We start from the raw sequence: 25,547 nt of genomic DNA, 5'->3' as shown, positions 1-25,547 counted from the left end.
TAGTCAGGTACTGATGTAGGCTAAGGAGGGTTAAGGTCAGAGCTCTATAGCAGGCCACTCAGGATCTTCCACTCCAACCCAGGTAAACCAGATCTTCATAGAGCTTTTTGCACACGGGCATTGTTATGCTCAAACAGGTTTGTATCTACTAGTTCAAGTGAAGGGAAATTTTTAGAGACATCCAAAAAATCCATTTCGAAAAAAGCATTTCACTGCATGTTATACCCTGTATGTATGTGTATGTGACAAATAAAATTTGATTTGATTCCTACAGTGCATCCGTATTCACAGCGCCACATTTTTTCCCACAATTTATGTTACAGCTTTACTTTAAAATGGTCTTAAATTCATCTTCTTTTCCTCAAAATTCCACAAACACCACCACATAATGACACTGTGAAAGCAGTTTGTTTAAAATCTTTTCAAATGTATTAAAAATAAAGAATTTTAAAAATCTAAATGTACATAAGTATTCACAGCCTTTGCCATGACACTTAAACTTGAGCTCAGGTGCATCCTGTTTCCACTGATCATACTTGAGATGTTTTTACAACTTGATTGGGGTCCACCTGTAAATTCAGTAAATTCAGTTAATTGGACATGATTTGGAAAGGCACACACACCTGTCTAGATAAGTTAACAGCGCATGAAACCAAGCCATGAAATCCAAGAAATTGCCTCTAGACCTGTAGGAAGGGTACAGAAAAATTCCTGCAGCATTGAAGGTCCCAATGAGTACAGTGGCCTCCATCATCCATAAATAAAAAGACTTTTTAAGAGTCCACCAGGACTCTTCCTAAAGCGGGCCACCCAGACAAACTGGGTGGAGGAGGGCCTTCGTCAAAGAGTTAACCAAGAACCCGAGAACTCAAGAGCTCCAGTATTTCTCTGTGGAGAGAGGAGAACCTTCCATTAAAACAACCATCTCTGCAGCACTCTACCAATCAGGTCTGTATGGTAGAGTGGCCAGACGAAAGCCACTCCTCTGTAAAAGGCACATGACAGTCCGTCTGGAGTGTGCCAAAAGCTACCTGAAGGACTCTCAGACCATAAAAAAAAGATTGAACTCTTTGGCCTGAATGCCAAGCGTCATGTCTGGAGGAAACCATTGCTGCTCATCACCTGGCCAATACCATCCCTACAGTGAAGCATGGTGGTGGAAGAATCATGCTGTGGGGATGTTTTTTAGCGGCAAGAACTGAGAGACTAGGTTAAAATTTAAGGAAAGATGAATGCAGCAGAGTGCATGTACAGAGACTTCTTGATTAAAGCCTGTTTCAGAGCACTCTGGACCTCAGACTGGGGCTACAAGTTCATCTTCCAACAGGACAACGACCCTAAGCACATAGCCAAGATAACAAAGGAGTGGCTACTGCACGACTCCATCAATGTCCTTGAGTGGCCCAGCCAGAGCCCAGACTTGAACCCAATTAAACATTTCTGGAGAGATCTGAAAATGGCTGTGCACAAACACTCCCAATCCACCTGATGGAGCTTGAGAGGTTCTGCAAAGAAAAATAGGAGAAACTGCCCAAAAATAGGTGTGCCAACCTAGCATCATTCTCAAAAGGTCTTGAAGCTGTAATTGGTTCCAAATGTGCTTCAATAAAGTATTTAACAAAGGCTGTTCAATTTTGAACAAACTTCTTTCAGGGTGTCTTTATGGAGTATTGTTTGTAGAAATTATAGAAAAATAATCAATTTAATCCATTTTGGAATAAGGCAGTAACAAAAAAAAATATATTAAAAAGGGAAGCACTGTTAATACTTTCCGGATGCACTGTATATAATCGTGTGAATCCCAGTTTGTGGTAATAGTTTGCGGAAGAACTACAAATGGCTGAAAATGTCAGGTATCCCAATAGTTTTGTTCTCATAGCGTAGGCAAACAAACAGATGCCAGGATATAACATCAAAAGACAAAAGAAGACAACAAAAGCAAAACAAGGGCATGAACTTTTGTTGCACTTCTGAAAGTTTACAGATTCTGGGCCACAAAAACCCCAAGTATTAAGAGGATATAATAATCCCATCTGAAGCTTTGTTGTGGTTGTATTGTGCAACAAGAATAGCGGGAGGCCTGCCAACCTGGTGCTGATGTAGAGCACTCCAACACCAACACACTCTCCAGATTGCTACGCCAGCACATTCCCAGCCTGTGGAACCATGTTAGAAGCCACGTGAACTGGCGCCAAAACCGACAAGCAAAGGGGAGGGAGGGCGTGTCCTGACATCTCTCGCCGGGAGATCGTCTTTATATATGTCCAGAACCAGATTTTTTTTTTTTAAGCCAGGGAGGAAGAGAAACTCTAGCTCTTTCTAAATGCAAAGATAATTCAAACATCCCCCATTACCATCATACAAACATCTCCAGAAACTGGCCACATGATGGTAGGGATGGCTTGGCTGTTATGCCCACCACTTCATTCCTCACATTCCTGTGGGCCACGATGGCACCTCGCTCCTCAGCATGCAGTAATGCAGGAACAAGAGCTTGTGCCTTCTTTCACACTGCTCCATCGTGCCGCTGCTACTGGGGCTCGAATAGACTAACGGTTTCATCTGTTACAGAAAAATACTTTGGGACATCATGTCCGAGAGCCAGAAGACCAGAAATACTTGATTTGTTCTGGTTTTAACTGCCTCTGTTTTATTGAATATTCAGCTTCATCTCCTGATTTGAACTGACCAATCACAGCGTTCCGACAGTTTGCACATTTTATTAATGTCTTTGCAAACAGCCAGTCTGCTGCCACTTTCACTACACTATACATGCAAAACTCAAGATACAATCTATAGTCAAGTCCAGAAATACCAGCCCCTTTGGTAAAGCTGGATAAAAACAGGTCACGGAAGTTTTATATTGTAGGCAACATCTGGAAAGACTATTGAATTTCTTACCAATTATATTGCATATCTTATTATTCAAATTAACACTCAATCTTTCGACTGCATACCAGATTTAAAATTATTTTATTGGAGAAAAAAAAATGTCGGCTTGAACATGTATTAATATTAATATGTATCAATATAACTAGATATTTGCCACAGTATGCAACAAATCTAAGCTGATGAACCAAGCTTTCTGGACACCTGACCATATGATTAATATGTGATTTTTTTACATCCCATTCCACATTTAGTCCCCAATTGCGGTTATAATAACCGCCACTCTTCTGGGTAGGTGTTCCACTAGATTTTAGAGTGTGATTGAACATTTGTGTTTATCAGCCACAGGGGTGTTAGAAAAGTCAGGTACTGATGTATGGTAAGGAGGCATGGGGTGCAGTCAGTCTTCCAATTCATCCTAAAAGTGTTCAGTAGGGTTGAGATCAGAGATCTATAGCAGGCCACTAAAGATATTCCACCTTAACTCATGTAAACCATATCTTTATGGAGCTGGCTTTGTGCACAGACATTCTCCAGCTGGAGCAGGTTTTGGGTCTCCTAGCTCAAGTGAATGGAAAGTTAAATTCTACAACATCGAAAGACATCGTATACAATTCTTTGCCTCCAGTTTGGGGAAGAACAACATGTGGCTAAAAAGTCAAGTGTCCCAAGACTTTTGTCCATATATTGTATATGGTACATACTGGGTACTGAAGAAATGCCGTTGAGAATCCTGACATATTATTTCGGTTGTAAAGTAAAGCACATGCTGTGCTTAATCCCCTAAACACCATAAAAATGTATACGAGAAAATCCGCCATCTCTTTTTCCAAATGTACAAAAAGACTATTAATGTACAAGTGAAAGCTTTTGCTGTAAACATACAATAAAACTAAATTGATTTAGCAAGAAGTACAGAAAAGTCACTATTGCATCAGTAACTACTGAATAAGAAATGATCTAAATAAGCCCCAGACACACCCCCCTACCCCCCAAGATATCCTTCTCAAGGTGGAGTGTCCATAAAAGCCCATTAACAGCAGAAAGTGCAATCTGTCTGTATCACGCCCGTTGTTACCACTGCATACTGCACTCAGGGCCGTGACTTCCGAGCAAAGCCGTGTCAAAAAGTGAAAAGTGTGCAGTATTTAGCACATGCTGGCACTGAGCTCTCTCTCACACGGCCAGTAACACGACCACGAACAGAGAGAAGCTCGGAGGAGACACAAACAGGTCGAGGGACCGCCTTTGAATCAAGAAGTATTACAATTACAAACATGTCAGAAGTCGGCTAATATCAATATGAAGTCTGTGACATCTGCAATAATTCTTCTTATGATATCTTCTAATATATAATATTGTTAAATATCACCTCAGGACCCCATAAACACTCATTAGACAATAATCATCATTTCAAGACCATATTCAGACAATCCAAATATGCAAATCAGGCACACCCTATTCTCCCAGAGCCCACCCCTGCATAGCAGCATTTGCATAGCTCTATCATTGTAGCGAAAAACTGAACTCTATTCGACATTTAATTGTTTGTTATTCCAAAAACAATTTGATCTTTTGATGTTTATACAAAGTGCACAGAACGTACCGATGCTCTATTACATAAGGCTGGGTATTTTGACAAAACCATGAGCTCACAATACATTTCTACGACACACAATGCGTATTACGACATGACTAGCAAACAGTCCGCAAAACCGATGAAACCAAGTCCGACGATACTTATCTTGTCCATTAAAAGAAAGGTTAAGAATAGGTTTTGCTAATATGTCAAATCAATGGCATATATTCAGTGACATTTTATTTGTAATTATTAAAATGTTTTTTTGGGGGGGGGGGATAATAATACTGTATGACCAAAAGCTCAAACATCTCCCCATCTGCTGTTACAATAACTTCCACTCTTCTTGGAAGGTGTTCCACTAGATTTTGTAGTTTGCTTATTTAGATCTGTGCTCATTCAGCCACAAGGTGATTAATGAAGTCAGGTACTGATGGAAAGTGAGGGGTTCAGTCAGCGTTCAAATTCACCCCAAGCATGTTCAATAGGACACGTAGGACACTCAAGACCATCCACTTCAACTAATGTGCACCATTTTCTCATGGAGAATACTTTGTGCACAGTGGCATTGTCATGCTAGAATAGGTTTGGGTCTCCTAGCTCAAGTGAGGGGGGGGGGGGGGACATAAAAAGCATACAGTATCTTACAAAAGTGAGTACATGCCTCACATTTCAGCAATCATTTTAGCAGATCTTCTCAAGGGACAATACTATAGAAATTAAACTTGGATATACTTGAGAGTAGTCAGTGTGCAGCTTGTACAGCAGTACAGATTAAATGTCCTCTGAAAATAACAGCCAGACATTATTGTTGAAATATATGGCAACAAAAGTGAGTACACCCTAAGTGAACAGATCACAACTGTGTCCAAAGTGTCAATATTTTATACAAGCACAATTGTTATCGATCACTGCCTCAATTCTCCTGGCCATGGAATTCAGCAGAGCGGCACATGCTGTTGCTGGGATCCTCTTCCACTCCTCCATAATGACATCGCGGAGCTGCTGGATGCGCTTTTCCACCTTCCGCTTGAGGAGCCCCGGAGGTGCCCTACAGGGTACAGGTCTGGAGACATACTTGGCCACTTCAGAATGTCACAGTACATGTTGGAATCCATGTTGCCCTCAACGAACCGCAGCTCCTCAGTACCAGCAGCACTCATGCAGCCCCAGACCATGATGCCAGCACCTCTATGCAACGACAATGTTCTTGGTACTCCTAACCAGTGTGTCGCCACACATCCTGGATACCATCTGAGCCGAACAAGTTTATCTTTTGTCTCATCAGACCACAGGACAAGGTTCCAGTAATTCATGCTCTTGGACAGATTCTCAGCAAACTGTTTGTGGGTTTTCTTGTGAGGCAGCTTCAGAAGAGGCTTCCTTCTGGGACGACGGCATGCAAACCGACTTGTTGCAGCGTGCGGCGTATGATCTGAGCACCGACAAGCGGCCCATCCGCTTCTGCAACCTTTAAAGCACTCGTGCGTCTGTTTTTTGAAGGAGCTTCTGCACCCGATGCACAGCACGAGGACTCGATTTCTTTGTAGGGCTGAAACAATTCCTCGAGTAACTCGAGCAATTAAAATACAAAAATGCATAATAGATTTGCCTATACTTCGTTTAGTCCATTTAACTGCACATGGAGCACTGTGTTTCCCCACGGACCATTATTTCTGATGCAACACCCATTAAACTCTGGAGCACTCTGGACAGGTAAACACTATGGGAGTCCGTTTCCGCCGCATAAAAAGATTCCAACTATTTCTCGCAATTCCAACTTTATTTCTCACAACCGGGCAGCGTCACCCTTCCTGTAGTGCCAGAAAGTTTCACAAATTAAAAATGAAACTACAATCAATAGAATCGCATGGTATCAAACTAAGCTTCCGATCCCTGGAGAGAACTCTGTCTAACAATCAGCTCTAGAGGAGAAGGAACAAGACAGATGAAACAGAGGAGCCTCGTTCTCACACCAACAGCTTCGACTCCAGGCCGACAACATGGTTACCGATGGATGCACCAGAATGTTGGATGTTCAGCAGAAATAAAGATGCAATTGCAAAGAAAAAAAGACGGATTTAAGCAAACTTTTTTTTTAATGTGGTGGAAACGGGCTTCAATACAAGACGCTGAAGAATCTAGAGGAACTAAGAGAAAACAGCGAGGGGTAAGGAGAAGATTCAGGCCAAAAAAAAGACAGTTTGCAAAATTAGGGCTAATTTCACACTGAAACAAAAGAAAACTCCATACAGTGCATTTTGTATGTACAATGGCTATTAAATATATTAAATGGGTTTATTTTTTTAGATATTCTTGTATGTAATTTCAGCAACAAAAATGTAAATTTTTCTAAAAAAGGAAAAATTACTTGTTCATTTTAAGAGACCCGTCTTATCTCCTTGTATATTCAGTATCGTTCTTTAATAAAGAAAAAGTACTTCTTATCTGATAACTCAAATTAATCGTTGGAATAATCGGTAGATAGCTGCAGCCCTTTTTCTTTGATGGACCCTCGCGAGGTCTGTTCCCGAGTGAAACCCGTCTGTTAAAACCTCTGTATGACGCTGGTCATTGTACTGTTACTCAGTTTTAGGGTGTTACTGATCTTCTTATAGTCTAAATCATCTTTGTGGAGAGCAACAATTTTAATTCTTAAATCCTCAGTGTTCTTTGCCACGAGGTGCCGTGTTGAACATCCAGTGGTCAGTATGAGAGAATTGTTCTCAAAGCACCAAGTTTTAACTGCTCTGATACACAAATTTGTATGATTCTGTCAAGCAGACAAAACATGATAAATAGGACATGTGGTTTTGCAGGGTTGCATGATGCACAGCTGTTATCATTCAGGGTGTATTAGAGTGTTGAACAGATTCGAGAATTAGGTACTCCGTAGCTCCCATATCAAATGGTGCATAAGTAAATGCGCCCTTCCATGAAGGTGACAGGGTGCTCAAGTATGTCTGTAGCAAGTCCAGTGTAGTTTTCCGCTTATTAAGCATCTTATTCTCCACAACGCTCAAGCTGTCTATATACACACACCCATATTTCTTATACTCCAGGGTCTCGTAGAAAACAACTTTCAACCCATGTTTTCAACATGTTTGGGTGTACTTCCAGCTGATCATCTGTTATATTCGATATTATATATCGTACGTCCAAATATTGTGATCTTTACTGCTTCTACAAAAAAAAAAACATTTGCATTGTTCTCATGTGATGCATTAGGAGCCTGCAATACTGTAAGCACCACTTACAAAACTCTCTAATCAGACATCAGTGAAATATGAGTGCTGCACTTTGCAATATTGGGGATCATGTTGCACTGACCAACGTTGCGATAACAATTAGCAAACGCCTGATCAGATGCAATACCGATCAGCCGAGCCAGCACAGAACCACTAAACTCTGGGTAGAACGTTAGAACCTGTCCATATTTCATTTGCAACCCGTGTCCTTGCAGTTTAAAGAAACACAAACTCATCAATGATCACTCATGCCTAAACTCAAGACACTACAGACAAGGGGTTGAATGGTCTAAAAGAGACAGAAAGCGTCATCCACACACCCTTCTTCTATAACTGATGGTTGTAAAGCTCGCACTGTGTACTAAAACGGCATGCATATGCACAGACTTTTTTTTTAAGCTCCGAGCAAGCTTTTGGAAAAAACTGCTGAAGTGAAGTCCTACATATGAATTTGAATTCGGCTCTGCGCTCGAGTCGTTTTTGAAGCACCCGGACCCTGCTGTTGCTATGGATTCAGAGTGACAGAACATGGAGATGAGAAATCTCCATGTGAGTGTGAGCATGTCTTCCTCCACACAGAACCAGAAGCTGGAGTCATAAGCTACAGCTGAAACCCAAAAGGATGACCATTAGGTGTTAAGTGCACAATATTGGATGTGGCCTGTAGGATAAATAAAGCCAGCGTTAAAGTTTTTCAGTGACGGATTTTCAAACAAAGCAGAGTTGAGTGGCTGCGTACAGATTTTTTTTATTACATTCTCGGAGTGCTACAACACTCATCTAATAGCTACCAATAAAAAGAATGACATGGGATGAGCAAGGGAAAACAGGCCCTTGCTCATCTTACAGACACTGTGCTCAGGGTGCCTCATAAAAAGCTTTAAGCTATTGCTTCTGTTTTCCTATACAGTCAGACCCTGACCTACGACCACTCAACTTGTGACATTTCGGCAATACGACAGTCACCCTCGACTAAAATTTTTTTTTTTTTTATGTAAAATAAAAAAATGTTTGTTAGATATATATAAAATAAAATAAAAAAAATATATAAAATTTTTTATTTACTTTATTTGTACTATGTAAACACATTTTTTGTGTGTTTACAGTGCCTCTTTATGTCTGCGTCGGAACACACCATAGAGTAGTCACTCTGCTCGACTTACGACCGGTTTTACGGTCCCTATCTACGTCATAAGTTGGGGTCTACCTGTATTGAACTTAAAATTTCCCAGTCCTGTTCCAGGAAAAATCAACAACCAGTCACTGGTGTGTTTTGTTCTTTCCTAAACCACATCAACTTTTCCTACAAGACCCTGCATACTAAGAAATGTCAACATATATAGACAACTGGAGGGTTGTGGAGAATTAGTTGCTCGGTAAGCGAAAAACTTAAACTGCGCTCCCTAACAATAGCAAGTAGTGTTACCAAAAAGCAAGCTAACTTTGCGACTGATAACACTAATATTGATAACAGACATCGCAAACTCAATATCGTCAGCAATACAGCTATAACCACGTACATGTCTCGATGTTTTATTAAAATAAAAATTTTAAAAAACCTCCTAGAAACTTATTCAGAAGCAGAGAAGGGACAGTTCAGTGTGAGCGGCCATGTTTACATTTACAGTAACGCCCTTGTCAGAAGTGACTAACAACAGTTTTGAGGTCTGTATCAAAAAAAGACACCGTGATACTGTTTCATTAGGTCACAGGCTAAGAATACATTCAGTCTTAAGACTCTGCTGGGGGAAAAAAAAAAAACATAGCTAGAGAATATTTGCCCTTTTGTATGACATCACTTTGTGAACAGGGAAGGAACTGAGAGTTAAAAATGTTCCAGTGTGGACGAGTTGAGAGAGCGTTTTCTGTGACTTGTACTCGTTGGAATTCCAAGTTTGCATCCAGATCTTCGATGTAGTTTTAATAAAACATTACCAGGGCCCTCGGAAAAGTGAGCTGCAAAGCTATTGAGCATTCTAATGGCGAGATGATGCATATGTATCGCCTTAAGCACTCTGAAGAACAGACACTGTTTAAATTGCAAAGCAGTAAAAGTAAACATGTTTCATCTCGTCTTTACATCGTGACTGTTCCACAGAGTGCTTGTTTTCGTTTGCGGGAGCATGATTTTCACACAAGCATGACTGATTTATTAAATCGCACGCCTATCTGATTGTAACCTGTCCTGAATGCATAATCATCTTGAATCTGTACCATAGAGTCTAATTATTTTACAAAATACTCATGTAAAATCTCAATATGTCTAACAAGAAGACATTTTTTTTTTATCGCGTGCTAGACGGTTTGTGATTGGGTGAAATTGACAATGTTAGCAGGTGGAAATAACAAATGGATAAAACATGGAGAAATATAGTCATAGCAAGACATTTTAGCCTAGGTTAGTCTACTGTAAATACTTCAAAGCAAAAAACGCATAGACAATACACGGACGAGTAAAACCGCTCAATTGTATCAGATCTGTGTTTAGATCATTTTCCAACCCAATCAGCTGAATATGTGATGAGGGATATGATAAATGTCTTTCAACATAAATAGTCTTTAGCTTTAATGAAAGATCTCGATGTCAGTGTGTGAGATCAGTACAGTATATCGCATGATTCGCTGATTTCTGACTTGTCAATAATTCGCAAAAAGTGGCATCCTGGGATCAGAACAGTGAGGATACGCAAACAAACCAGGTGCAGGCCAAACAATGAATTTGCATGGTGAATCATTTTGTCCCCAACTTCTGAAAATCACGAGGTATAAACGAGTCGGATTGAAATTTTTCCACATTCAATACAGTCCACATTCAAATGAAGTGCAAAAGATGAAAGATATGACTGTTTATCTCATGTCTAAACACTTGGATTTTCCTGTTGGTTCCAAAGTTATTAGCAGTGCTAAGCAACAAATAAAAAAAAATAAAAAAAAACAATTGCATAAATCAGATCCTGGTAGGTTACATATACTGTTGTGTGTGCACAAAATAAAAAAATGTGAACATTTCTATGTTCTCACATCCATTCTCCATCGACCAAAGTGTCAAACCCAGACATCCACTACTTCTGAATCCTTCATCTTAAGAACAATACTAATGAATATGAGATCCACAGAACTAACACTGGGCCTGCACGATTTCCACAAAAATTACCTCTTGCACTAAAACCTTTCAACCCAAGAAATACAATGTAAACAGCAAATCAGGTCTTAAACAAACAAATTAATAAACTAAAAAATCTGCATGAGGAGATGGGAAGAGATAGATGGAGCAGGTAAATAAAGAGAGGGAATTAGAAGACATCTGTGCATGGAAGATCCCAACCATAATCCTGCACATTTTGTAGGACACACAATATCACTATCACGCTGTCTACAGTAGGAAAATATGGGATATGCCTTAGAGGAAAAAAAACTGTGTATTGGAAGCAGGATGGTTTCCAAGCCTAGTTCTAGAGAACCTCCTCTCCTTCACTGTCCTCTCCACTCATGTCCATTCCACACCTCTCCTCTCATGTCTATTCCATACCACTCTTCTCCTCTCCACTTATGTCCATTCCATTCCACTCCTCTCCTCTTCTGTCCTCTACTCTCCTTTAAACTTCTCTAATCTTCTGTCCAATCCTCTAATCTTCTGTCCACTCCTCTCCTTTCCACTCCTCTAATATTCTGTCCTCTCCTCTCCCGTCCTTTCCTGTCCACTCCTCTCCTGATAAAAAAAAAAGCATGTAAAACCCTGAGATTTATGTAGTATATGAGCTCAGGAAATATTCAGACAGCTTACCTTGTTGAGGGACGGCACTAGCAGTCCCTTCCATTTGGGCGCGTTCTCCTCGCTGAAGAAATCGTACTGGCACTGGGCCGCCTGCATGGCGTTTCAAGCTGAGCCAGGCAACCAGCTCCAAACCCCTACTGCTTCATCCACGCAGGAACAGTGGCCACGGGCCCGGCGAGCTTCACATTCACGCAAGACGAGGCAGCAGCGGCAAGCAGCAGCTCCGCCACAAGGTCCAAGCGGCGGGCTAAAGCCACCATGGCATCTCCGGCTCGCTGCTCGCTCCTCTGCCGTGCGCGCTCCCACTCGTGCTATGCTAACTCCCAACTGTTATGCTAACTGAAAACGTTATACGCCGCCTGCTGACGTTGGCCGCCTTTCGCTCAACTCCCAAACCGCCCAAAGTCCTTTGTCATAACCCTGAGAAAGCGTGCAAAAGGACCTAATAGCTCTATTACGTCTAGTTTAAAAAAAATACAAATAAAAAAAGTGACATTCAATTGCTACTCCACCACGGGCTCGCGCTAGCTGGCTAATTAGCGACTAGCCTGGCTAAACGAGCGTAGAAACTGCGAGTTTTGCTAGCTGCTAGCTTTAGTTCCGTGGGAAAAGAAAACCGAAGGAGTGTATATAATCCAATCCTATATCGTGTATATCACGTTATATTTCTATTCTAGGACAAAACGCTCTCCTGTTGTTTGTGTGTTCGTCCATGTTTATCCGAGATGCAGCTCGTGTATTAGCCAGACAATGTTCTTACAAAATAAACACAGGGTAGTGAACTGAACTCTTGGGTAGGATGTAGCTGCCCTGCTCTGAAGCTTCAGGTATGATATACAGAGGTATTTAGAAACAGATCTTATATTTCTTTTGGTTGATTGTTGTGACTCGGGCGCAGAGGCGTTTTTAGAGAAGAGACAGAGAGAACATGCGCAATGGAAGAGAGAGAGATAGAAAAAAAGAGAGAGAGAGCGAAAGTCTTTCCCAAAAAACTCACAAGAACCCAAAAAACAAAAAAAGACAAAAGCCGTCCGCGCGTCGATCAGAACTCGTACCGCTCAATAAGGCGAAATCAGCAGCAAGTGTGTAACTGAAGTGAGGACCGCGGCTCTGCCTGCGCCTCTCCTCCTGATGGACTCGGAGAAACGCCTCTGTACGGGATAAAGCCCGAGTGGCTCGCTACGCGAACCAAGAGATCGCAGACTAGACCAACCGATCGCCGAGCTGATGTGACAATGAACACGGCGATTACCGAGCCACCGATCTGGCTCGATCTTTTTACATACAATATAAAAGAAAATCAATTTAGGGATTTTATAGCAGGGAGGTGCCCAACCTTTTTTCTATAAAGAGCCCACTTTTTTTTTTTTTTTTTTTACTTAAATGAAGGTCGTGGATTAAAAATAAATGCTGTATTACAACAAACATTAGATATTAAAATTCAAGTTGCCATGGTTCCTGTCATTTTTTATGATTTCGTAATATCTAGAAAAGAAAAGAAAAGAAAAAAAAAAAACATGGGAATATGTCCGGCAGTGCCAACAGCAAAGAACTTGCAGAAACCAAGGGGAAGCAGCCATCTACTATCCGGAAAAGTCCAGAACTAATCTTCATATAAGAATTGTGGCCAAATAGCCAAACATAAAGCTTGTAAAAAAGAATAAGTGACTCAACTATGCATGAAAATATAGCTTATAGTATAGTACTTTGTTTTGTTTTTTATTATAAATTGCTTTAGTATTAAGTCTTAGTACTCTGCTGCTGTAATATGTGAATTCCCTCTTGTGATTAATATATATATATATATATATATATATATATATATATATATATATATATATATATATATATATATATATATATATATATTTATTTATTTATTTATTTATTTTTACAGGAATGGTGATGCAGACTTGACTTTACTTGTCTTATGTAGCATCAGGGTTCAGGAGGAACGTTGTTTCATCTCACTGTGTACTGCGTCAGCTATATATGGTTGAAATAACAATAAAAGCTTCTTGACTTGACTATGAACGTAGAACAGCACATCCCAAACCGTTCTGTCCCGCTCCCGCTTTTATTTTCAATGTACTGACTGCTTCTTCCCGCTACTCTGTTTTTTTTTAAGTTTCACTTGCTTCCTTTTTGAATATGAATAAAAATGAAACGGAAACTGAACAAAGTTTTGTTTTAATTGACTTTTTTGTAAATGATGAACAGGGACATGAACAAGGAACTTTTCAATACATAAAAAATCTACTTAAACGGTATCTTATAAAAAAAATAGTTAAAAAGTTGGCAAAAATAATAATAATAATAATAATAATAATAATTAAATAAAATAAAACAGTAAAATATCCACCTCCCGGCTCTATGAACTGATGTAATGTCAGTTACGGGCGACAACCATGTCAGTAAACACTTCCTGAAAGCTGTCGCGCCAAAATGACGTTTGACGTGTCGTCATCATTCGTGCGCCTGGCGGGAATCTGGTGCTTTTTGCTTTCGGACTTAAGTTCAGACCCAGTATAAGAATTTTGTCGTGTAGGAAATTAAGCTTGTTTTATTCACAGCTGTGGCAAGAGGCTCGTTTAGTCTCCGTAATACATTAAAACGCGTAAAAATACAGTTTACAGACTAATTTATTGCTAACATAATTAGCAACACAGACTAGTATACCTGGCTAACTCATAAAGTGAAGGAAACATGCAGGCTTTTCTGAAAGGATCTACACAAGCTGTTAAAGCACAGAAGGACAAAGCTACAGCCTCGAGCAGTGGAGAGAATAAACGACAGAAACCAGTGCCATGGGTGGAGAAATAGTACGTGAATATCATGTCATTTATATTGGCTCTGCGGTTTTAACTCTCTATGAGTACACACCGTTTTAGATCAGAAATGACTTGGTCAAGTACACTTGTGTAACCTGGAAATTCGTTCTCTAATCTATTATAGTTTAAAGATGGAGCTTATTTTGAGGGCCATCTGAGCACTGATGGAGACTTGAGTGTAAGAACCTCGTAATCCATATAGCAAAGATGTTCGTATCAGCTGCAGTCCAAAAAGTCATCTTTATGGTTATGGTACCATTTTCCGGAAGACCAGATTAATGACGAGCCCAAATTTTCTGTTTGCATTGCATGTTATTTAGAAGTGAACGTGCAATTGAAAAACTAAAAACCAAATAATCATTTACACCAAGGGTCCAATCTGTTTTTCCCTGCATGACATGCAAAAATCTAATCACTGATTACTGTTCACTTTCCATAAAGAAATAGAACATCTATAAACGACTATTAAAACCATTTGCTCTATGTTATAATGTCCTTGCAGCAAGTGTTGTACTTACTTAAGCTTTTTGATGTTTCACAGTTAAAGACTGCATTAATCTGACCCACTTTATTAAACTACTAAACTGAAACCTTAGAGTAGGCACAGAAAACACTTCAGACACCCTTTTGTTATTGGTGTGTATTTTATGACTTGTGAATTATTGAGTCTGTTGAAAAAAGGAAAAAAAAAAAAAAAGCAATTCAAATCAAGATTCCAATCAGTGTATCAGCGTGTGTATTTTACAGCTTTTTGCAAACATTGATGCTCAAAAACGTTGATTTTATAATAGTAAAGCTGAATTAGTGATCTGCAGTAGTTTTGTTTTTAACCCATATAGCTTTCACATTACTATAATGAAGGCTCTCGGATGATTAATCAACGATAAGTTGTATTTAGATCTAGTTATCCTGACTATTTGTTGACTTAATGCAATGCAAATCATGGATAATCTACATATAAAATTTTTTTTTTTTTTTTTTTTTGCTAAAGTGTGCACCAAATCTACAGTAGCTTAACTGTAACCCTTTTGAATAGAAAGTTGTAAAAAAAAAAAAAAAAGTGATGAATTTCTTTACACTGCATTATTTAAAGTGTTGCTTAGAATGTGCATGGCTTTTGTCAAAACATTTATTTCCCACCCACATTTTTTAAACAGCAGACCCAAGTGTGTGGATGAAGTTGCTTTTCAAGAGGAGGTCGTTGCAGTTTTGAAGAAATCACTAGAGGGTGCTGATGTGAGTGTTTTCTAGCATCGAGTGTATACACCCACGCACCCTTCATTATTACATTATTACTCAATATTTAATCATTTTCACACAAAAGAAATGCTAGACGGGTATGAGGCGTCACACCGGGCTACAGAATGTGTCATAATGTGTAAATATTTCCTTCTCTATGTACAGAATTTCACATGGTTTGTCATGGCATCATGTCACAACCCTTGAGAGTCATGTCCCATGACCGATCCACTGACGATTCCTGTTTTCTACTTCTCCATTTATAGCTCCCAAATCTTCTGTTTTATGGTCCACCTGGAACAGGAAAGACCTCCACTATTCTTGCAGCTGCAAGGGAGCTTTATGGGTAACAGCACACAATCCCTCACCCTATGTTGCACACTGATCAACTAATATGTAAAAGTGAATGAAAAACGTGCTTCTGTCAGACCAGGTCAAAAACTCCCATACATTTTCATCCTCCTGCTGCTGACATCCACCATCATGAATACAGGAGCTAGTGATTGGATAGTGTCACTGTAAATGAAAGGAGATTATTATTTCTATCCCCAATAGTTGAAAACTTTAGTTGGCTGTGCTGCGTTAAAGCAATAATCCATTGTAAAGTTTTGGAACAGAGCAATGCATTTGTTCAGTGGATACCATATGCTTTGTGAGACAAAGCTGCACTGAACTGCTTGTAACTTGCGCGTAGTATCGAGTAGAGCATTAACATCTTTTCTCACCTCCAGCCCTGAGCTTTACCGACAGAGAGTGCTCGAGCTGAATGCCTCAGATGAGAGAGGGATTCAGGTGATCCGGGAGAAAGTGAAAACTTTTGCTCAGCTCACGGTGGCGGGTCGGCGGACAGAGTAAGTTTAGTTTAAATGCTTCCAATGGACGATAAACACATCTTTTTTTGTGTGCATTATGTGTATGCCTAACACCGTGCTGTCTTTTCTTCAGTGGGAAATCGTGTCCTCCATTCAAAATCATAATTCTGGACGAGGCAGATTCCATGACTAGTGCGGCTCAGGCTGCTCTCAGGCGCACTATGGAGAAGGAGTCACGCACAACCCGCTTCTGCCTCATCTGCAACTACGTCAGCAGGTCAGACTCCTGGGCTAAACACCCAAGAAGATCCTGTCTCTAATATTATTAAAACCCAGAATACCCAAGTGCTGATATCATTAGGACAAAAACACTGTGGTAGATCATATATTTTTACGTTTCATATTATTACATTAAACACTTCAGAAGACCGTAGCACTGATATCATTCCAATTAAACCCCTAATCTACCAGTAGTAGATTTCTGTTTTGAGTTTAGACTTTCTCCATCAGTGAACACAGATTTTAATGGTGGAATATTTTTCCGACAATGATCTTTGTATGGTTTTCTCATGAATGCTTTATATCCTCCCACATTTATCAAAAAATGTAAATTGCTCTTATTTTCCATGGGGATTACAGAGTGCTTACTGTGTGGACGTTGATTGTTGCAGAATCATCGAGCCTTTGACGTCTCGCTGCTCGAAGTTCCGCTTTAAACCCCTCGGCAACAAGATTCAGGAAAAGAGACTGGTGGAAATCTGTCAAAAGGAGAATCTCAAATACACCAAAGAGGTTAAGAGCAGAAGTGTTTGGAATTCTCCCGAGAAAGTTTCATCTGCAGGTAGGAAAGACTGCGATGTTCAATGCTCAGTCCTGCGTGTTCTTTCCTCTCGCAGGGGATCGACGCGCTGGTCAAAGTGTCCGAGGGAGATCTGCGGAAAGCTATAACGCTCCTGCAGAGCACAGCCAGACTCAGCACAGAGAAAGAGATCACAGAGAGTATGGTCATAGAGATCGCAGGGGTGAGAGCCTTGGAGTAAACGCCATATTTTATATTTTTGCCAATTAAATGGATGTTTTGAATTTTTCCTTTGGAAACTTGACTGGATTTTGATTTCAGGTTGTTCCACCCAAAGTGATTGAAAATCTGCTTCAAACCTGCTACAAAGGCAACTTTGAAAAATTAGAGATTGCTGTGAAGGTGAGTACAATGCATCAGGATCGTTTAATAAAAGGAAGTTATGATCTAATGCAAAGCTGTTAATGCACATTGATTTGTTAAAGAAATCTATTTTTAGATGTAGAAATATTTACATGGTAAAAAAAAAAAACCCTTTTGTTTACTTTTGTGATTTCTTCAATAATATTTACACTTTTATCATTTTTACAAGTGATTTTTTGTGTAAAAAAGTTTGTAATTGTAAATTGGGATTAAAAAAAAGATAAAGCATAGCGCCATCTTTACTCACAATCCATTTGATACAAATACATTTTTTACTTTGTTTAAACAGCAGTTCTTCTTCAGTTTAGTTTTTTTCCCCAAGTGTGGGTTTATTCATTATAGAGGACTTGTAGTCAGCTCCAAAATTATTGGCACCTTTGATGAAGATATACATATTGTTAAATTATAATTATTATTATTTTACTTTAAGGTTTGAATTTCTGTCTATTTAATAATATAGAAAGAGATTAAGATAATCGAACAGACATTTAGCTTTTATTTAAAATAATAATAATAATAAATTTACCAATAGTTTCAAGATTTCTTAAGATTAACCAAAAAACAAAGAGTATTGTATCTGAAATTTGAACTGTTTTGCCTTAACAGGGATCATTTATCTCATTAACACTTTCAGAATCAATTAACAGAAAAATCATTATTCAGATGATCAAATTGACACATTTTGTAAAGTTTGATGCTGCTGTACAGTGACATCAAATGATGCACTGAAAATTAAAGTTATTCCGCTTCAGGACGGAGCTGCGGCTGTTTTTAGCTCTGTGAAGTAAAATAAAAACCACACCGTGTCAGAACCTGCATATGCAAATGTGTTTCAGATGACTTACAACGCAACACCTAACATTTCTTAGTTAATCGCATTTATTTAGAAAAAAACGGATGATGTTCTTTTACTAAACTTTAGCCTGAGTGTGCTGTTTGCTGTGACATGCGTCTGTGAACTGCAGTTTAGTCTTTAACATATATTGAGCTTAATGACTTTTCTGATTGTAGATTCTAGCAGTCCCTCGGATTCTACAAGCATAAAGTCTATATTCAGAATCTGTCTATTCTGTGTCCTGTGTTTATAGAATATGATAGATGAAGGCTACGCTGCTACACAGATCCTCAGCCAAGTCCATGATGTTCTTCTAGAGGAGAAACTGGACGATAAACAGAAGTCTGTCATCACCGAAAAAATGGCTGTAAGTTGAATAAGTGACTATTTATGCCAAATACTCCTTTTCTAAGAAACCACATATTTGTATATTAGCATTTAGAAGTTAAAGCCTCGGCATATATTGGATATTTTTTTAGCATTGAAAACTAGATTCAGCTAAATTCTGATAAAAGCACTGACTACAACTTCATCGTTTTTTAATAAAGGCATCCTACAGTGATGCTACACTGAAAGCTGTATTGAGACTAACGTATGTCTACACGTTTGGAAAGCTGAATAGTGACTGTTCTGTGGTCTTTAGGTTGTTGATAAGTGCTTGGTGGATGGAGCTGATGAATACTTGCAGCTGCTGAACCTTTGCTCTGTGATCATGCAGCAGGCCACACAGAGTGCCTGAGTTCACCACAATCCTTCTTCCTTACATGCCCTCTATCTCACATTTATTTGATCACTTGATTCGCTTTGTACATTAAAGAAATTGTAATAAAAAAGCTTTTCTTATGCTTTCTGTTGTGTCTCTGGCAAATAAACATTACATGCCGCAGGTGCTTTCTTGTGATGTAAATTTAGTTTTTTTAAAGAAAACTCTTTTGTTTTTAAACGTGTGTATTTGGGAACAGAGCTTTGAATGTAATTCACCTGATTTAATGAGGAAGAACAGATTTGATTTCAGTACATTCTAAAGGGGTCATGGCTATATTACACAGCTAATCCTTGCACCTTATGGGCTTGAAATCTATCTATTGTGCTTAATTAAACTACTATTGGTTATTCTCAATTTAAAATGTATTTTTCTTTTATTAGGATCATAATGAGTGCCTTTTCCAAATGCTAGATCAGTAACCCCCCAGGCTTACATACATGCTCTGCTTTGAAGGGGCCCTACTTTTGCTCACAGCTTTTTTCACTTTCTGGAAGTCAATATGGATAATTCCCTCTGTTGCTCCTCTATTACTTGCAATACTTAGCTCTCTGTTTATGTCTGCTAAACTTATTCTTCCTGACTGGTACAAAACTGTAAATATACACAATACATTTTACATAAACACTTCACAAACTCATCAGCAAATGTTTATTTTTTGGTTAAATACATTTAACAAACAACAAAGTGCTTATAATTATTTCTAAACAACTGGCTGTAATGTTTATTCGACACTGTCCTGAAAGGGAACTGTCTCTTGTGTTCAAAAGCAAACCAGTACAGTCTTGGACAGCTTCTGAGGTCCAAGAGAGATTGGATGAGATGCTAAGGGAACAGAAAGTGACAAGGTGGGTTACAAGTCAACACACTGCCAAAGTTCTTATACCTATTAATAAGTCAACATCTCTGCCTCCTCATAGACCTGAAACAACAACAACAGCACTAATAGCGGTGCTCTAGACAAAGTTTTGACTATGTTGGAGAAGACTCTTGGTTGTAATACATTGTCGAGGTGGTTGGTCCAAGAATCCTAACAACAAAGTGCTTATAATTATTTCTAAACAACTGCTTAGAAAACTTGCACCACATGACAGTTATAAATAATTCAGCAATTTTAAAGCGTAAAATAATCTAAGATAAAGTTCTTATATCATTTAGTACGGCCAGGAAATTTGGCCCTTGTGCTACAATAAATGCAGATGTTATATTAATTACGCATAGCCTTTAATTTCACATGTACTGTATTCTGTATTGTGAAATGATAACGAGCATCTAGTACACACATTAATTGGACTAGAAAAAATAACTATGAAGGAATCATTTTAAAGCACCCATGTGTGTATCATACCCAGTCAGTCCGCTCATAAAGGAGGAAACTTTGAGCACTCCACATTCAGCATTAAGACCTCAAAATACAATTATAGTTTCTGATTAAATAATGACAATACGCCTCTGTTTGACTGAACAGCGGTGAACAGTGCATTACAAGCAACCAGCTCAGCTATTTAAATCAGATCAGCCACGTTCAGTGGCATTTCCTCAACTGTAGTGTTGTAAAAAGTCTCAATGTCTCGAAGAATCCTCTTGTCCTCCTCGGTGACAAAGTTTATAGCGACACCCTTCCTGCCAAAACGGCCGCTACGTCCAATTCTACAGAAAAACAAAACGAGTGTTAGAGTTATAAACATACAACCAGGAACATCTCAGGATTTTAGCGGAAATCATAATCAGCACAAACCTGTGAATGTAGTTTTCTCGGTTGGTGGGTAAATCATAGTTAATGACTAGAGATACTTGCTGCACGTCAATGCCACGAGCCTGGAAGGGTGTGATGAAATGAGAAAAGCAGGTGTTCAAAACATTCTACGAAAAATATCTGGTGCTTCTATGACAGGTTAGAAACTCTATATTTGCAAAAAATAATAAGCACCTTTACATGTACACATGTTATCTGACAGTGGAAAAACTCTGGGTCAAAAATTGTGCATTGTCTAAAAATCTGGTCTCAGTACTGATTGTTAGTAGGATGCATGAATGAAGGATTTCCGTGAAATTATAAATCAAAAACTAATTTCACCTTATACACTGGTACACATTCACCAAGCAAACAACATTTTCAAGCTTGTTTCTTTCACTCAACTTTTCACTCAAGTAAATTATCCGGAAAAAATATTTGTAGATGTTTTTTTTGTCAAAAAGACTTTCTTTTGAACCGTTACATACTGTATATGTATAAATACACCGACCAGGCATAACTTAATGGCCACAGATCAGGCATAATATGACCACCTGCCCAATATTGTGTTAGTCCCTCTTTTGCTGCCAAAACAGTCCTGACCCATCGAGCATTAACAGCATTGACTTCTCCAGCAATTTGAGCTACAGGAGTTCATCTGTTGGATCGGACCATCCGGGATCGGGCCAGCCTTCACTCCCCACATACATTAGTGAACCTTGGCCGCTTGTGACCCTGTCCACTTCCTTGGAACACGCCACAAGAGTTGTAGTTTTAAAGATGCTCTGACCCAGAAATCCTTACGCTTGCCAATTCTTTCGTGTTTCTAACACATGAACTAACAGGCCCACTAACAGGCACCTTAATAAAGGGCTCATCAGTGTTGCACCACATGACGGTTATAAATAATTCAGCATCTTTAATACAAGCGTAAAATAATCTAAGATAAAGTTCTTATCATTTAGTACGGCCAGGAAATTTGGCTCTTGTGCTACAATAAATGCAGATGTTATATTAATTAGGCATAGCCTTTAATTTCACATGTATACTGTATTGTGAAATGAGCATCTAGTACACACATTAATTGGACAAGAAAAAATAACTATGAAGGAATCATTTTAAAGCACCCATGTTGGTATCATACCCAGTCTTGATTGGTCCAAGAATTCTAATAGACGGAATTGTGATTGTAGAGTCTACACCAGCAAAGATTACAGTACTGCAGCCAATTGCAAGATGTACAATCTCTGCTTTAAGTGTTATTCGCCTGGGCATATGAGCTTTAATTGTGAGACGACTGTCCCCAGGGAAGGCACTGGCAAACGGGGAGATGACGAGCTTCAGGGAAACTAAAGAGCCTCCATTGTGGGGAGGGCAATGTGGGGCAAAATGTAAGATCCTCCTTGGATACTGATGTTGAGTCGGTTTATTCATCCTGTTGTGAGAGTGTAAGCAAAGACAAGACTGTGATTTTTCAGAATAATATTCAATCATTGCCAAATGGCAGTCTGATTTATACAAGTGTTTTGGTGCAGGACAGAGTTCGTTTGAGGGGATTGCTGGACAGTGGCTCCATGGCAACTACTTTGAGTGTTGATGCAGTTCCTCAGCTAAGAGAAGCTGGAGTTTTGAACCAGGAGTTGTTTCCCCGGTCGGACATTGTTCTAGTTGGGTGCGGTGGAAAACAGACTAGTCCTGTAGGTACGTGTGAACTGAAAATTAAGGTGTATGAGTTCTGCTTTAGTGTTCCAGTTCTTGTTGTAAGAGGACAGGTGGACCAGTTAATCATTGGTACCAATGTGCTGAAACCTTTGATCAGAGAGATGAAATCAAATGAGGGGTTCTGGAGAGTCCTGGATAAACCAGACCAATCAAATCTGAGTGAAGATTGTCAGTTTCTACGTATGCTTTCAAGTATCGAGAGGTGGAAGGGCAGTGCTATCCCTGACAAAGTTGGTACTTTAAAGTACAAATCTGCTGATATCTGTGCGTGCATTGCTTCGGAAGATTTTGAACAGGTACCAGAACAGAAATTTTTTTAGAACATGGCCGTGAGTGGCAACAGTTCTTGTGGTAGCTTGTCAGTGAAGAGCTCAGTGTCTGGGGTTAAGTACTTTAGTGAAACTCTATTAGATGAGCTTGGCCTCAAGGATTTAAATGTAAGTGACTGCGAGGTATCACCTTTCTGGAGAGGCAGGCTCATTGATTTGATAAAGAAATATGGGTGTGTTTTCTCTAGGCAGTCATTGGATTGTGGTGGGCGAAGTCATTGATTCTGTCATCGCATTCGCTTGACGGATGAGAGACCGTTTCGCTTACCTTATCGGAGACTATCACCTGCTCATTACCACAAGCTGAAGCAGACTTTAGATGAAATGGAACAAAGAGAGATCATCAGAAAATCAACCAGCGAATTTGCATCACCGTTGGTATTGGTTTGGAAAAAGAATGGAGACTTGCGGCTGTGCACTGGTTTCGGGTGGCTGAACGCTTGTACGGTGAGGGACGCACATCCTCTACCTCACCAGGCGGATGTGCTAGCAGCACTGGGGGGAATGCTTTGTTTAGTACCATGGATTTAACATCGGGGTACTACAACATTCCTTTGCATGAGGAGGACAAAAGATTTACTGCTTTTAGTTCTCCCCTTGGTTTGCATTAGTACAACCGCTTGCCACAGGGTCTTTGCAACAGTCCCGCAACATTCATAAGGATGATGCTAACTATTTTTGGTGATCAAAATTTAGAGCTTGCTCTGTTACCTTGATGACCTCTTGGTTTTCGGTAAAAATGAGGAAGAATGTTTGCAGAGACTTGAGATGGTGTTTAGACGCCTCAGGGACCATAATTTAAAGCCGTCACCCTTGAAGTGTAGGTTTTTACGGAAATCTGTGAAATGTTTAGGTCACATCGTTTCACAGGAGGGCGTGGCTAGTGATCCAATGAAGGTGGAGGCTATTGTGGGTGTGTCTGAGGAAAACTTAATGGAGGCTGATGGTGTCACTCCTTCTGTGTGTAAAATTAGGTCCTTTTTGGGGATGGTTATATATTATCAACACTTTATCGAGAATTGCTCAATGATTGCAAAGCCTCTTTTTTAGTTGACAACGGGCCAAAAGAAACCTAGGAAGGTGAGGGGTATAGAAAAGAGGTCCGGGGTCGTCCGGAAACTCACCCCTGGTGATTGGACAGATGAATGTAGACAGGCGTTTGAGACTTTGAAGATGATGCTAGTGAAGCAAGTTTTACTTGCTCACCCTGACTTCTCGAAGCCATTTATTCTGTCTGTGGATGCTTCAATGAGTGGTCTTGGGGCTGTGCTTTCCCAAGTACAGGAGGGTCCTGCTGTTGCGAGACCAATTGTTTTCGCTTCGAAGCCCCTCAACCATGCCCAGTCCAGGTATCCTGCTCATAGACTTGAATTTCTGGCTATGAAGTGGGCCATTTGCGATAAATTCAGTCATTGGCTCCTTGCGCACAGATTTACGGTTTGGACGGATAACAACCCGCTCAAGTATATTTTGACTAAGCCAAAGCTTGATGCCTGCGAGCAGAGATGGGTCACGAAGTTGGCTCCTTTTGAGTTTGACATTCAGTACATACCGGGACCGAAGAATGTGGTAGCCGATGCGTTGAGTCGGGAGCCTTTTGCTACTTCTAAGATTTTGCACAGACTTACGAGAACCCCATACGATATTCTGAAGCATGAAGCGGAGACGCTTGGGGTTGGGCGAGTGCAGGATATGTTTCATTTGTCTTGTCAAAAACAGCTTTACTTCAGACTGTTACTATGTGCAAACACGGGAAGATTTCTTCCATAAAGGTTAAAAAACAATGAAACCTCACAGAAAACTTTCAACATATGCTTTTTTAAACCTATTTCTATTGTAACAAGGATCTGAAGTCACCATGTTAGCTGTTAGTATACTCTTGATGTCACCCAAATGAGGATGGGTTCCTCTTTTGAGTCTGGTTCCTCTCAAGGTTTCTTTCTCAAAACATCTAAGGGAGTTTTTCCTTGCCACAGGCGCCATGGCTTGCTCATCAGGGATAAATACACACCATTCACCTTGACTGTTGATTTCTGTAAAGCTGCTTTGAGACAATGTCTGTTGTGAAAAGCGCTATACAAATAAACTTGACTTGACTTGACTCTGCTGGCTACTCTGCTAACACACCAGTGTCATTCTCAGTCTGGTGAGTTCACTATGCTGGAAAAGACCTAGTGTACTCTGCTGTGCACAGTTCCATGATCAGAAGAACGGTTCAAGCCCCAACACAGTCAAGCTTCCACTGTTGTACCATTGATTGAAGCCTGTAAACTTTTTGAGCTCGTAGAAACTCTGGAGCGGATTGTAGCGGAGCGCTCGCGGAAACCCTGGAGCGGCGCACAAGAGGAGAGAGAGTCTCGAGTTCCACCAGCATAACATGCAATAACGGACGGCGAGAGACTCTAGAACGGGAGTTTATAAAGGTGGGTGGTTAACGAGTCCCAGGTGTTTTAGATCAAGGCTGGAAGCAGCCGAGATAGCGGCAGCATGACAGCCGCCGAAGGGGCTGACAATAAGTCAATACTGAACGATACAGTAATTTTCTTTCGGCTTCTCCCGTTATGGGTC

General features: G+C 39.9%; 2 protein-coding genes and 1 long non-coding RNA gene across 5 annotated transcripts in view; 1 reads left to right on the top strand and 2 right to left on the bottom strand.

Annotated features, from left to right (window-relative positions):
- The window catches only part of sos1 (son of sevenless homolog 1), a 57,987-nt gene extending 44,805 nt beyond the window's left edge, over positions 1-13,182 (bottom strand). For 2 of the 3 annotated variants that reach the window (XM_083558726.1, XM_083558725.1), the window contains exon 1: positions 11,501-13,181. In XM_083558726.1, the coding sequence (XP_083414852.1) occupies positions 11,501-11,587 (87 nt within the window). In that variant the 5' untranslated portion in view covers positions 11,588-13,181. Of the gene's footprint in view, positions 1-11,500 lie in introns of all 3 variants that reach the window. The other variant, XM_083558724.1, reaches the window with a different exon arrangement.
- LOC310735753 lies at positions 2,336-7,110 on the bottom strand. The gene is made up of 2 exons (XR_014536373.1): positions 3,434-7,110; positions 2,336-2,684 (listed from the first exon to the last, which is right to left on the bottom strand). It is a non-coding gene; the product is annotated as an uncharacterized lncRNA (long non-coding RNA).
- Positions 13,183-13,915: 733 nt separating the features above from the next.
- On the top strand, positions 13,916-19,323 carry rfc4 (replication factor C (activator 1) 4). Its single transcript, XM_083558784.1, has 10 exons — positions 13,916-14,313; positions 15,480-15,558; positions 15,828-15,907; positions 16,293-16,412; positions 16,507-16,650; positions 17,045-17,165; positions 17,270-17,395; positions 17,494-17,574; positions 18,684-18,797; positions 19,074-19,323. Exons 1-10 carry the CDS (start codon positions 14,198-14,200, stop codon positions 19,167-19,169), a joined length of 1,077 nt encoding a protein of 358 aa, XP_083414910.1. The 5' UTR covers positions 13,916-14,197; the 3' UTR covers positions 19,170-19,323.
- Positions 19,324-25,547: the final 6,224 nt, after the last annotated feature.

Source organism: Silurus aristotelis, assembly GCF_946808225.1.
Source record: "Silurus aristotelis genome assembly, chromosome: 13".
NCBI lineage: Eukaryota > Metazoa > Chordata > Actinopteri > Siluriformes > Siluridae > Silurus > Silurus aristotelis.
Note: the sequence above shows the minus strand (reverse complement) of the source record. Positions and strands in the feature narration are given on the sequence as shown.